At 36.5% G+C, this 14,642-nt stretch overlaps 1 protein-coding gene across 1 annotated transcript in view; it reads left to right on the forward strand.

The window, feature by feature from the left end:
- The window catches only part of LOC113446440 (macrophage mannose receptor 1-like), a 60,843-nt gene extending 50,498 nt beyond the window's left edge, over positions 1–10,345 (forward strand). The window contains exons 23-30 of the mRNA XM_026716095.2: positions 318–420; positions 1,517–1,746; positions 2,759–2,924; positions 3,553–3,705; positions 5,252–5,362; positions 7,380–7,586; positions 8,647–8,685; positions 9,736–10,345. Of these exons, the coding sequence (XP_026571880.1) occupies positions 318–420; positions 1,517–1,746; positions 2,759–2,924; positions 3,553–3,705; positions 5,252–5,362; positions 7,380–7,586; positions 8,647–8,685; positions 9,736–9,959 (1,233 nt within the window). The 3' untranslated portion in view covers positions 9,960–10,345. The remainder of the gene's footprint in view (positions 1–317; positions 421–1,516; positions 1,747–2,758; positions 2,925–3,552; positions 3,706–5,251; positions 5,363–7,379; positions 7,587–8,646; positions 8,686–9,735) is intronic.
- The last annotated feature ends 4,297 nt before the right edge of the window (positions 10,346–14,642 follow it).

Genomic DNA, 14,642 nt, shown 5'->3' on the forward strand with positions numbered 1-14,642 from the left:
AGACTCCTGTTAGAGACTACTGACTTCCTTTTCCTCCTTCCAGTTCTATACTATTGGCAGTGGCAGCATTTTCCTTTGATGATGGAGGCTCAAATGCTTCTATTGAATATGCTTTAGGATGCTTCTGTGCTAGATTCTATAGGACATTATGACAAATGACAGATATTCACATGGGGATCATCTTATATAGTTATCAGGAACAAACACACACACATTTTTTCTCTTTTGAGATTATAAAGGAGGGGTTCCAGAAAGATTATTCCAATCATGATACCAGTGACTGTATTTTGCTTTCTTGCTGTGCATAAATATTGTAGGGTGATTGCGTTTTTATGGTGACAAAACCTGAGAGACTTGCAGGATATTGGAGAGTTGGAGTCTGTTCTTTTAAAATGTCCTATATCTGCCAAAAAAATACTGGTAAGTTTTTAGAAGTCTTGGAAATTAATTCAATTTCACAGAATAAGGACATCTAGTTTACATCAGGAGTTCCCAACCTATGGGCCCCAGGCCACTAGTTGCTGTGAGGGATTTGCAACTGCGTCCTGGAAATGGCTGGTGAGCGGGTGCACGTGTGTTCGCATCCTCACTTGTGTGAGCAGCAGGTAAGCATGGATGCGTGGGCTCATTTGCAACTACTCCCTTCTCCACTCCAATCCACAAAGCCGGAAACGTTGGAGAAGTCTGATGTAGATTATCTTCTACAGATCAGTATCAGAATTTGAAAAAAGTGAATTTGTGAACTATGATTTTGATCATTAGATAGGATAGATTCTAGGAAGAAGATCAACATGATGCAACTTAGGATAGTCAGAGACGTTAAGCATATAACTACATTGATATATCTAACTATACTGCTAGGAAGAACATTGGAATCTTTCTTTCTTTCTTTCCTAGTATTCTTCAACCTGTTTCTTTTCTTGAATTTTTATTTTTGCTTGATTTCTTTCCTTTTTTTTCTTTCCCATTTTATGTTTGTGTTAGACTTGATTATATTTTTAAAAAGTTTTAATAAAAATTATACATACAAAAAGAAAGACCTGGGTGAACAAACATGATTGAGCCAAATAAGATTGCAACAAGCCAGATACGGTAACCAAGATAATACATTGTGAAGGAATGTATAGAAATTGTAAATTTAAATCACAGTACCATCATCTTCAGGAAGTATTTAAATAAAGTGAACTAACAAACATAATTATGATACCAACTATTTGAAGCCCAGAATAAAGGCTTTTAGTAGCATTGAATCGGGCATTTGGCCAAAAGGTATTCAAGTCCTGAGTTGGGATAGCTAAAGAGATACATTTATATTATACCTCAAGGTCTCCTTAAAATGACTCATTTTACCTATTTGTTTAATGTACTCTTGATTTTTTTTGTATCAAGTTTGGTCATGGTATAGATCTGAGAGGATATTTTAAGAAAAGATTAAATAAATAAAATAAAATGTTAAGGGTTTTCAGAATTAAAAAATAGCAGAACTATGTGTGATCTTGGTTGATTTTTTTCAAAGGTCCTGAACCTTACTCTGAACCAACGGATCCAGCATCTCACTATATCAGTTATGGAAACAGCAGCTATTCTATGGTTAGTCCCAAGATGACCTGGGAAGAAGCAAGGAAGAAATGTGAATCTGAAAATTCAAAAATGGCCACCATTCTAGACCCCTATGCTGAATCATTCATATGGCTGCAAGTGCTCAAATACAAGGAGCCTGTATGGATTGGACTAAGCAGCCAAGAGGTAAGAACAGAATCTATACATTCACAATGAAGCCCTATAATTAAATTTGTAGACTTGGAAAAATTCTAAAAAAGATGACAGATAAAGTTTCTTTTTCATCCCTGCTGTAAGTGCCCACGGTCACTAAATGAGGCCTCTGATGTGACAAATATGTGACAATTTTCTAAATGGATCTTGAAGACTAAATGCTTTCACAAAATTGATTTTATTTCTGTAAAAGATTTATATTGTTCCGATTTTAAGCAGCTCTGGTTGGCTTTTTCTCACAATTAAGGAAGAGGACATGGAGACCAGTTGGCAATGAAAAAGGGGTTCAAGTAGTTTCCACTTAAAAACGATTCACTCAGTGACCATTTGAAGTGATGATAGGGCTCAATGGTAGTTATGGCTGATTCTCAAATTGCAATGCTCCTGGGATCACACAATCAAAATTAATGGTCTTGGCAGCCTTCCCTCTTTTCAGATGACAGTATGTACTTCAACTTACCCTGCCTCTGTATCTTCCCTGCCTTTTTTGCCCTGGACTGCATTCCTGCCCATGCCTACCCTGAAATTCCTCACTGCCCCAAACTGACCCTCCCTGTTTTTTCATTCTCCTGCTGATAAGGCACATCTGGTTGAAGCAGCTGCTTGTCTTCTGCAAGGCGATTATGGAGGGGTGGCAGATTAGATGATGGGGCAGTGGTGGAGTAGAAGATAGCCAAAGTTGCAGAGAGGAGAGAGAGAATGTATGGGGAGTTGAAGCAGAAGTGCGGCAGGATAAGAATAATGCAAAGTTGTTGCCTAATTATGGTGTACAGTTGTCTCCTAATAACCACAACCAGGACTGCCAGAACTGCTGTTGCTAAGTAATATTGTCAAACCACATTTTACTAAATGAGTGTTTTATTTAGCAATGTAAATTCCTGCCCCAGTTAGAGTTATTAAGTGAGGACTGGCTATAGTGAAATTAAATCAATAATTATTTTCCTTGCACTTCCTGTAATTATTCCCTTATGCTTTTTGGTTTCAGAATGATGCTAGGTACAAGTGGGTAAGTAACTGGAGCCTAATGTACACTAACTGGGCTGCTGGAGAACCATTGCATAAGACAGCCTGTGTCTACCTAGACACTGAGGGTTATTGGAAAACAGGAAACTGCAGTGAAAAATTCTACTCTGTTTGCGAGAGATATTATGGTAAGCAAAATAATAGAGTTTGCATTTTAATTTTAATTTCAGTTAGTGACTAGTTACTAAAAGTGGCATATACAGGTAATTCTCCACTTACAACAGTTCATTTAGTAACCATTCAAAGTTACAACGGCGTTGAATAAAATGAAGTGTCACACTCATGATCATTACAGCATCCTCATAGTCATGTAATCAAAATTGGGATACTTTGCAACTCATTCATATTTATGATGCTGTAGTATCACAGGTCATGTGTTCACCTTCTGACAAGCCATGTGATTGGGGACGTAACAACTAACTTAACAGTTGCCATGATTTACTTAACAACTGTAGCAAGAAAGATCATAAAATGGGCCACATTAAGTTAACAACTGTCTCACTTAGCAACATAAATATGAGGCTCAATTCTCATAAATTGAGGACTACCTATATCAACAAAATCATAAGCTAAACTTTTAAAAACAGGAGGGCTCTAAAGTGTTTCACATAGAAAATAATGAATTTATGTTATGTCTTACTGTATTATTTTATTATAGTTATTATTTATACTGCTTATTATTAATACTTTCCTTAGTGGCTAGTTGCTTACATATGCATTTTCTTTAATAAAGAAAACCTTTTTGTTTCATAACAGGTGTAATTCCAACTGAGATTCCACAATTGCCAGGAAAATGCCAAACCTCCAAAAACAGCCAAATATCTTGGATTCCTTTTAGAGGTCATTGCTATAAAATTTTCCTTTTAATGGAAACTTGGCCAGCAGCATCTATGATGTGTTCTCATGTAGGTTAGTATACTTTTGAAATACTTAATGATAACAGTAATTTTCTATGCTTAGGGAAATCTTGCTGGGTTCTACATTTATAGTGATTTTGAATAAATACATCTGTGTCAAATTCAGCCAGCAAACCCAACTTTTATTGTATTATATTCTGCACTATAAAGCTATTGAAAGAACAGCTGTTGAGAGTGTAGGAAAATGCTATATAGAATGTGCATACTGTGTTTCCCTGAAAATAAGTTCTACCCCAAAAATAAGCTCTAGTGAAAGGGGCTGGGCATGGCCAACACAGGAGGTGGTGAGCGTGTGTGGGCTGATGGTGTCCGGCAGCAACCTTAGCCCACATAGTGCAGGTGAGTTGATTACCTGCCCAAGCAGTAGGTGAAGGAAGAGGCATGAAATCCAGATGCATAGTGTGGGCTGCAAGAAAGCCGAAAGTAGGTGAGCTGGCATGGTAGGTGGCTGTGGGAGGCTCATCTTTGTTTGGTGGCACCAGCAGCAGATGGAGGCAGAGGCGTGGGGAGAAGGCAGGCAACCCGGACATGTTGTGTGGGCTGCAGGAAAGCTGAGAGTCAGTGGGTTGACATGGGCAGCTGGCTGGGGCAGGCTCATCTTTGTGTCTCTTGGTTTGTGGCCCACATGATGGGTCAGGATCACCTCCTATTCTGCACCTCTGTCTCTGTCTGCTGCCGCTGCTGCTGCATGAAGACAAGCCTCCGGCAGCCTCTCGCCTACTCCAGCCCAACAACTGTCAGCTTTCACATGGCCCACATGGTGCATCTGGATCACCTGCCTTTCCCCCTGCATCTGCCTTCATCTACTGCTTGGACAGGGAATCAACTCACTTGCGCTGCATGGGCTGCGCAACCCCAGAGTGTGCTGTCCAAGGCACTGGTGTGCTGTAGCTGCTGATGGATGTTGTTAGTCCCCATGCACTTGCTGCCTCTTGTGCACATACCAGGAGGTAAGGTGCTAAGGAGGGCTGAGCACCCTTAAATCGTATTTTCCCCAAAATAAGACTAGTGCTTATTTTAGAGCCGCCCGCAAAATATAAGATTGGGTCTTATTTGTAGGGAAACATGGGTAATATAAAGATAAATAAATACTTTTGTATTTTTCATGTCCTCTGAAAATAATCACTAAAAGAAAAGTTTCAACTGAGTAAAACCATTTGGTGGGATGAAAAACAACCTAGTTTCACCATGCAATAACTTTCTTTTGATTTGATGATACACAGCTAGAAAATTACTTATTATATATGAACATGTAGCCACCTAGCAACTGGGTCAATTAAGGCTTGATATGGTTGCTTAAGGCCCTTCTGAAGTCTTTTCAAAAAGTCTGGACATACCTGGAAGACATTTGCACATGACAGCTCAGAAAACAAGGTGGCAGTGGCTTTATCTTACTAGCTATCCTGGTAGAATTATCTTCTGGACATGGTTCAAAAGTACTCAGCTGAACTCAAAAGAACCTTACTGTAACTATTTTGTTGGTTTTGGGGTAGGGATAGAATCTGTTAATGAGTTTTGATCTCCTTCATGTTTTGTAGGTGGTACCTTGACTTCAATCGAAGACTCAATTGAATTACAATTTTTACAGAAAGAAATGGAAAGTGTTGATATTAATGAGTTTTGGATAGGCTTATACAAAAATATAGATGGTAATTATTTAAATAAAATTTATCTATATAAATAATAATAATCCTCAGTTAAACTCTGCCTGATGTGGTTGTGGGGCTTGTATTCTGGGGAATGTGAGAGTTATGCCAGAAGTTCAACAATATTAGATTAGGTCTCGTCAGACAAAGAGTGTTTCTCCTATAAACAATATGATGAAATGTAACTTACAGAAACTAATGTGCTAGTGAATATATAAATAAAGTGAAGAAAATCTTGAAGTCCAAACTTAAATACATCAAGTCTACTAATACCTGGATAATTACAATCATATACACAGCTGGAATAATGAACTGGACTCAAGCTGAACTAGAAGCCCTATCAACACAGTAATGTTGACAGACTCTGCTTAGCAAGGAAAATAATTTATCAAGGATCGTTTTGAGGGAGATGGGCTATTTAGAAACATAAGATATAAATAAATACATAAATAGATGGGTTTTGAATTTTTCAAGTCCATCAGACTGTTGAAGAAAAAAAATGGCATTGGAAGAATATTTGAAGGATAATGAAGCTAATATACCATGAAGGCTTACCAAGTAGTGGAGAGACCAAACTGGCTTACAAGAAAGATCAAATGAAAAATAAGACACCTGTCAAAGCAAAATGTTAATTGGCCAATACATTAAAAAAAAATACAGCAGGGAAAACAGATAACAATAATGGCCAACAGCAGAAAAATTGAAGAAAGAGATAGAGAAAGAGATTGCACAAGGACAAATTCATTCTTAGCTAGAATTGAGAATGCATCAACAGATAGCAAATGTTGCATCTGTGAAGAAGCTGAAGAAATTGTGGACCAAACAGTTAAGCTATCCCACAGATTTTCTACAAATAATAGCATGACAAAATAATAAGAAAAGGTGATTGAAAGATCTGCAAGAAATATTATTTGCTTACAAGAAAGAATTGGTGGGACCACAAAATAAACAAAATAAATAAAGCAATAAACAATTAAGAAGCTAAAATGTTCTTTGGCTTTAGAATAGGTGAAAGTTGAACAGAAGAGAGGAGGGAAGGCAAGGGGAGGGGAGGGAAAGGGAGGAGGACAGGAGGAGAGGACAGGAGAAAATCATAAACCTCAAAGATTTGCAAATTGAATTGGAACAACAATGCAAATGGTGGTTGTTAGCATTTTTGTTTGTTCTGGGGTCATGGTTATTCTGGTAATTTTAAGATTACCTATGCTGTGCTAATTTTGTTGTAATTTTGAGGTTATCTATGGGATGCAGTGGCTCAGTGGCAAAGACACTGAGCTTGTCGATCAGAAAGGTCAGCACTTTGGCAATTCAAATCCCTAGCACCATGTGACGGAATGAATTCCCGTTAGTTGTCCCAGCTTCTGCCAACCTAGCAGTTCGAAAGCATATAAAAATGCAAGTAGAAAAATAGGAACTACTTTGGTGGGAATGTAACAGCGTTCTGTATGCTTTCGGTATTTAGTCATGCTGGGCACATGACCACGGAGATGTCTTCGGACAATGCTGGGTCTCTGGTTTTAACAGACATGAGCACCGCCCCCTAGAGCCAGAAATGACTAACACATATGCATGAGGGAAACCTTTACCTTTACCTTATGCTATGCTAGTATTTGTTCAGTCTGAGTTGAGCAACCCGTGATCATTTATTTGCGCTGTTTTTCATCCAGCTGGGCAATTTATTGAGGGGTTTGTATTTGACACTGATGAACAGGTCATGCTGTCATGCATTCATGAAGCAGGAATAGCTGTTCCTTGGTGAAGATTTGCTTACATGCAAATCTCTCCCATTTGTGTACTTTCTAAAACATTTAATTCCTATACAATACGTGGTTCTTAGAGAAGACAATGTCTGTAGCTCCAAACCTGAGAAGTCCATGGTGCTCTCTGAACTTCATTGTTTGCTTGCAGATGTTAGATATCATTATTAGAGTGAGTGTTAATATACTTCCATAGCATTTGCCTTTTCATCACAGGCAGTTATTTTCCTTTTTAAATGCTATAATTTTTTTTTTATCTATAGGAGAATGGATATGGGAAGATAAAAGTGAAGTTGCTTTTGTCAACTGGAATGAACAGCAGTCAAGAATTTCTCTGCAGCTTGATATTGAAGAGGGCATCGAGATCTTTTTTGACAAGTGTGCTTACGTGAATACTAATTCTGGACAATGGTTCACGGGGCACTGCGGAGATTTTCGATCAAGAGCATTTATTTGTAAACGAAACAAAAGTAAGCCTTATTATCATTATCATAATGTTAGATTGAAAATAGTATTTGAATATTGAATAAATATTAAATTATTCAGTTTCCTAAAATACTCTAATTCCTCTGATTTCTGCCTATTTCTAATTTCTTGTTGAGCAGGTTTTTCTACTTATATATGTTAAGAATCCACAGTGTGACTTATGTTTAATGTACTTTGTTGTTCATATGACAGTCTTTCTAAATAGTTAATTATAATTTATCTTTTTTCATCTCTTTCTTTCTCTCTTTCCTTCCTTCCTTCCTTCATCCTTCTCTCCCTGTCTTGTCTTGTTTTGTCTTGCCATCTTTCTCCTTAGATTTTTTTCTGTTTCAATTAATACATTATCTGAAATAAAAAAAAAAATAGGAGCAAAAATAGAACCAATTGCAAAATATATTAATTTTTGCTACCAATAATTGAATGACATATTAATATTGATAATTAATTATATTATTAGCATTTGATAAATGTTCAATAAACAAAGTTTACTTTTCATCATTTGCTTCCTTTAATTATTATTTCAACTTTTTTATGGCATCCATAAACTAATCTTTTATTGCCAAGACATGGAACTGAATAAACTGAATATCAAAAGACAAGAATAATGCTATACAATTTTTATTTCATAATATTTTAGATCTATCTAAAGAAGGAACTTTGGATTGTTTTATTCTCAAATGTTGCATTTCTACCTGGCTATTCTACCCATAGACTAAAATAATACTAGTTTTTGTGTTTTAAATTATTCCTGATACTTTAAATACAATCAAGAAAATTTAATTAAGGAAATGAATTGAATTCAGAGTCATACCAAACATTATCAATTTTTAATGGAAACAAATATCCGTGAACAATTTTTTCAGACATTGTCCTGAAATGTATAATTCTTTCTTTTGAACTCATTTTTTACTATAAAAATCTGTTATTTCAGAAAAATTGATTTTTTAAAATTACTTTGCGTATCCTTCTTCATTGCTATCTTAGTAGTATACAGTAACTCATGAACAGTAATTACACACTGAAAACATTTTGATTATTTTCTAGTTACTGAAGAATCAACTATAAAGCCTACAAAAATATCAGGTAAGAAAGTAATTTTAAATATTATTTTTAAAGTTAGTAATACGTTTTCCATATCTGTGAGATGAATATAGGTCAAATATAGAGCAACCTATGTTTGTAGATTAAAAGATTTAGATGACAATAGCGTGTATTCAGAGTTGTTATGAAAACTTACTATATGTCCAGTAAGTTGTTAAGTTACAGTAGTTAAGTTTTGTTTTACATATTTTTTCCTATTTTAATGAAATGGAAGCCATGAAAATCCTTGAGGTGGCTGCCATTTGCCATTTTATTAACTTTTTTTTCTTAGAATGTACTGGAAATATTGTAGGCAATCTGGAGATTTTAGCAGCTGCTATCCAAATATCACAGTTGTCAATCATAAACCAGCATATTTTATAGATACAGAATCAAATCACTATACCTTTATACATTTGGGAAAAATAAATAAAAAGAGAGGTCTGTAACATGTTTTGTTGCAGAACAGAAAGGAAAAAAGATTTTTTTAAAAAAAATAAGCCAGCCAAAAGTAATATCAAATCTAATTGAATCTCTAAGAATTTTTGTTCCCCACAATGTCAGTCCAAAATTGTATTCCTAATTTACCCTGCCATAGATGAGATCACATGGGCTATCTTTTTATATTTATGAAACCAAGACTTGAAAATCCTCCTTCTTCAGTTAGTGTGATTGTATAATTGTGATTACTTTCAGTTCCCAAATCAATAATTAGCACTATGTGATAGCCATAGCAATTTATATTTATATTTGCTGTGGAAGAATCCACACCTCTGTCAATTCAGCGCTTATCTTCCATAGGCAACACGTATCAATTTCCTTTGAGATCTGTAATGAACAGGAAAATACGGTGCATTACAGTTACTTCCTTTTACTGAGTTACAGTTCACCAATTCCTGGTATTGGTAGTTGACTCTTGTTAGCTCTGCCTTTATTAGACTGCTAGATAGGATGTAATCTCTTTTGGCTTCTTTCTTAATTAAAAAAAAGTTAAATCAGAGTTTTATGATAATATAACTATATTCAGTGCATTTCTTCTCTCTGGTATTTTAGTGCAGAAAGAAGAGGAACTTCTATCAACACATGGCACAGCAGTGGTGGTAGTTATCCCAATTATCTTCATAGTCATTGGTGCAGGAATCACAGCCTATATTTTCTATAGAAGAAGAAACAGACCACAAGTCTCTGCTGGATTTGACAATTCTTTGTATAGTGACAATGTGGTTATTCTTCATAAGGATTCACAATCTCTTGTAGACAATCAAGAATTAAATTAACCAATAACTGTATCTTATCCAGGGATAAAATCTATTGGATGCAATACATTCAAAATTTGAATTATACTGTTAATAATTTAATATTTTAAAGTATTTGAAAAAAATTAGACCATATTAACAATATATATTGGTCAAACCCATGATATGAAAAGACTGAATTTATTAGTTACTAAGTAAAAACATATTTTGTATGGTATACTTTCAAATGAAAGATTTCAATTAAAGAAGAATTAGAAGTGGTTCTTTTGCACACTGCATAGAAAGCATGCAAAAATTGTTTCTGTATTCATCTACCATAGTTCATTAAATCAGTTGATTCCTTTACTTGCTCCCTTCAAAGCAACTTTATATGGGGTTTCAAAAATTAAACATGTCACCTAAACCAACGTTTGAGATATGAAATCACAAGTTTCTACTATTTAATTAGTGTTTCTCCTGTATGGAACCAAAGCCTCTACATCTTTCATGCATGTTTAAATGATCTTTTCCTTTTCCTTATGAGAGTCTCAACAAATTTCCAAGAATAGCTTGCATCAATGCCCAGATAAAGCCATCTGCTGTCTCACAGCCAGCAATGTCCCCATTTATCCCTGATTTCCCTTCATACACTTCTCAGTGTGCAGCAAGGTGTGATGTCCTTTTCTAGAGACTATTCAAGAGAAGCATCCCCTTCTTTTTGGTTCTAGACCCTGACTGTTACCCTTGCTACACCAAATCTCAAACAATTCCGAGTAATATTCCCGTTGTCATTTGGACAAAGCATATGCCAGGGAATTCTGGATTCATGTTTTCATCCTCTTCAATAAAGCTAAACTTTTAGTGAGTATAGGTTACTGATATTTAAGAAGGAGAAAAAATACTTTACCTTTCAAAAAGGATTGCACCTGAAAATCCAGACAGAGAAATTGTGTGTCCAGTTGGCATGAATATACCATCATATAGTGGCACAGTGCACAAGAAGATGGAGGGACTTACTAGAGCAACCTGTGACCTTCTCCCCTAGCTTCTTCATTGATTGCTTGTGGGGAGGTCACAAATGGCAGTCATGGGAGGGTTGTATTCTGCAATCATTGTTAATTGTAAATTGATTCCTAAATGTCCAAATAGCAGTCTAATGAGCGTAGAGTGCTACAATGACCAGAACTTAGAAGATCAATGAATAAGTACAACACATTCAGCATTATTGAAACTTCAAACAGTTGTTAAACTGTTAAACTTGGCAGCACAAAGAATCAGCCAATGACTTAGTAGCTATAGCTGGCTATCAACCACTAAAAAGCCATACACAACTAGGCACCATATAAATATCATGCATTTGGCACACATTCTGCTAGGGAAAAGCTCCCTGAGGATGGGCTCCAGCACAAGTCTGAAAGCTTGGAAGTCAAAAACTTTGGTCCCAGTGACTGACCCAGAGTGGATCTTGAAATCTGAAAGATGACAAAGGCATTGCTATGCACTATTATTGCCAAGGAAACTTGGATGAAAGTGTTCTTTTGTCACCAAGAATAAAGCTAATCTTGAGGTAACTTACTTTTTATAGGATCCAATCTGAGTCAGTCATCAGGACTAGAGGTTTGCTCTTCCAAGTTTTCAGACTTGTATTGGAGCCCATCCTCAGGGAACTTTTCAAACTCCAGGATGTGTGAGATTGAAAAGTTCCATGAGGATGTGCTCCAACATGAGTCTGAAAGCTTGGAAGAACAAACCTCTGGTCCTGATAACCAACTCAGATTATATCCTGCAACATTATTCTGGGACACATATATTTGCTTTTGATCACTACTGTTTACAGCCTATAATAAGCAACTCTAAGGTTTTTCCAGGTTTGGTGTTCTAGTTTCTTATAAAGTCTACCAATAAATGTTATATTCCACACAAATTATAATTCAAAGCAATAGAAAGATTTCAAAATAACATGGAAGTTCCTGCTTCCTAGTCATCCTTTAGAATGAAATGTGCATATTAGCTTCTTCATGTGTTGAAACAGCTTAATCATCATCATTACGTATATATTTCTAAGAAATAAGAAAATTGACTGAAAAGAAAAGAAAAAAAAGAAAACTGGCTGAAAATTATTGCCCTCCTACTATCAGAAGATTAAAGTTTACCAGTTGTTGGAAATATAAAGACAAGTTAAGCTCTTTGGAATCCTCACTCTGACCATCCTAAGACGACTTCTCTATGACAGCCTTCATGAAGACTGTTGTATAATATCTTGTTCTCAGTGTTCTCTTAAAGTTTAAGCTTATGTAACACAGCTCTCTCCAACTTTAACATGTTCCCAGTGTGTGAACATTAACTTCTAGAATTGCCTAGCAAGCATTATCATTACTGTGAAAAATTCAGCAAAGATTCAGCAATGTTGTTATCTAGGCAAAGATGTCAGGAAGGCCAATAACCGCTTGATCAAGGTTATGAAGCATTGAACAATGAAAAAAAATAAAAATATATGAAGTTGGACCCAAAAAAATGATGTAAGAGGACATTGCTCTTTTATACAGAGGACAACGAACTATTTGTATGACTTCATTTTAATTTATAATAAAGATTTATTAATATGATTGAATGCCTGAAAGACTTTGTCATTTGTCCATAAAGATATAAAAAAGCAGACTGTGTTTTGCAATCAAGTCTTGTATAGGGGAGCCTGATAGATTGATTGTCCTTACTGACTGCCATTGCTATGAGAAGACACCCATCTTCTGCATATAATTAAGAATTAGCAGGATGGCTATGGACCTTCTAGTGATTCTGCTGTTAATTAAGAAACCAGCATTCTGCTCGGAGTCAAGTGTCTACTATATGGACCTATATCTGACTATTAAAGGACTAGCCCAATAGGTGGCAGAGAAACAAAGATAATTCATCTCCAAACACAGTTCATATTGACGCTATAGTTGCTTCCGGAGTCATCAAGAGTTGTTTTCTCATTGTCTTTGCAGAGGAATAGGATGTAAACAAATAGGATGTAAACCAAACAAATATATTGCCTTTGTTTTACGATATTTCCCTCAGATCAGGCAACTTCCCCATCAGCCTAATGAAAGAAGGTAGTGCAATGGGCATGCCTTGTTAATGAAGCTAATCTACATGAATGTTATGGCACACCATTTTGAGAATTCAGTCAAGAAAGTGACTCTCAGCTTTGCATCTATAGCAGGTTAAGCATTGGGTGTGGGAATATCTCACATAGTTTCAGCCACTAATTCAGGATTTGGGCTGTAAAGAGAAAGGATTAACTCAATATTCAGCAATGGGCTGTGGAAGAAATACCAGATGAATAAGTATGTCAAAGTACTCAAAATTCAGGTCGGAGAATTAATAAATAAATTATTTATTTATTTATTTTGGAAATTTATTTTGTTGCCTATTTGTACTTGGCAGCTTACAAGAATATAAATATATATATATATATATATATATATATATATATATATATATATATATATATATTTGTTTTCTGAGGTTCTCATGGTATTTGTATGTGGATCTTTGGTTGTTGGGTTTTCTCCCGCGTAAGATTCAAGTATCTAGGCAACGTTTCGATGAAGTCTCATTCATCATCTTCAGGCTTCTGTCTCCGGCTCTGTGCTTCTCAGAGTAATGTGAGATTGCAGCTGCTTCCTCCTTTTAACTGCCAGTGGGGTGGGACTTGATTGGGTGGGGCTTGGCTGTGTTCTGATTGGGTGGGGTGTGTTCTCATTGGTAGGGGTTTGGCTGTGTTCTGATTGGTTGGGGGTTAGCCGTGTTCTGATTGGTTGGAGGCGTGTTCTGTTCAGGTGGGGGGCTTGGTTGTGCTCAGGTTAGTCTTAGTTGCTGGGGATTTGAGCTGGTGAGTTGTGATCTTGCTGTTTGGCTTCGAGTTCGTGGTCCTTCTGCATCTTCAACACCAAAAAACCGAACTACACACTCTCACCAACGTACTTGCAGCCAATGGATTCCAAAGAAAGAAGATTACCCACCTAATCCAAAAAGAAACCCCAACCAAAATCCAAGACAGAGAACAAGAAAATGGCAAAGCCCTCCTCCCATATATAAAAGGCACTACAGACAAAATTAGCAAGATCCTCCAAAAACACAACATCAAAACAGCATTCTGCACAAACAGAAAAATATCCACCATCCTAAGAAACCCCAAAGACAAAATCGAATTAGAAAACCAAGGAGTATATGAAATCCCCTGCACTGCCTGCCCTACCACATACATTGGACAAACTAACAGAAGAATAAGTGCATGCATTGAAGAACATAAGAACTCAATCAAAAAAGAAGAAACGACCTCTTCCCTGGTCCAACACCTCAAAGCCACAGGACATGAAATTGATTTTAAAAATACCAGAACTATCGCCAAAACCAAACACTTCAACAGCAGAAGCCATAGAGATAGAAAAACGCCCACACAGCATGAACAAACGAGATGACACCTCCCGCCTTCCAGCCATTTGGAAACCCGCCCTCATGAACAGACGAATACCTAACATGAAGAAGGACACCAGACCCACACCCATGAGAGCCACACAAGATGCCACCACCACACTTCCATGTAGAAAACAGACTCCCACCCACTCAGAAGATGAGACACGACCATGGACCAGAAGCTGCACTGCAGCTGCATCACTACCCACTTCAAACCCCTCCGAGCCATACATGAAGCAAACCGACACCCACTATGAAGATGCA

This window comes from Pseudonaja textilis, chromosome Z (assembly GCF_049901715.1).
Source record: "Pseudonaja textilis isolate UNSWEBS1 chromosome Z, rPseTex1.2, whole genome shotgun sequence".
Classification (NCBI taxonomy): Eukaryota; Metazoa; Chordata; class Lepidosauria; order Squamata; family Elapidae; genus Pseudonaja; species Pseudonaja textilis.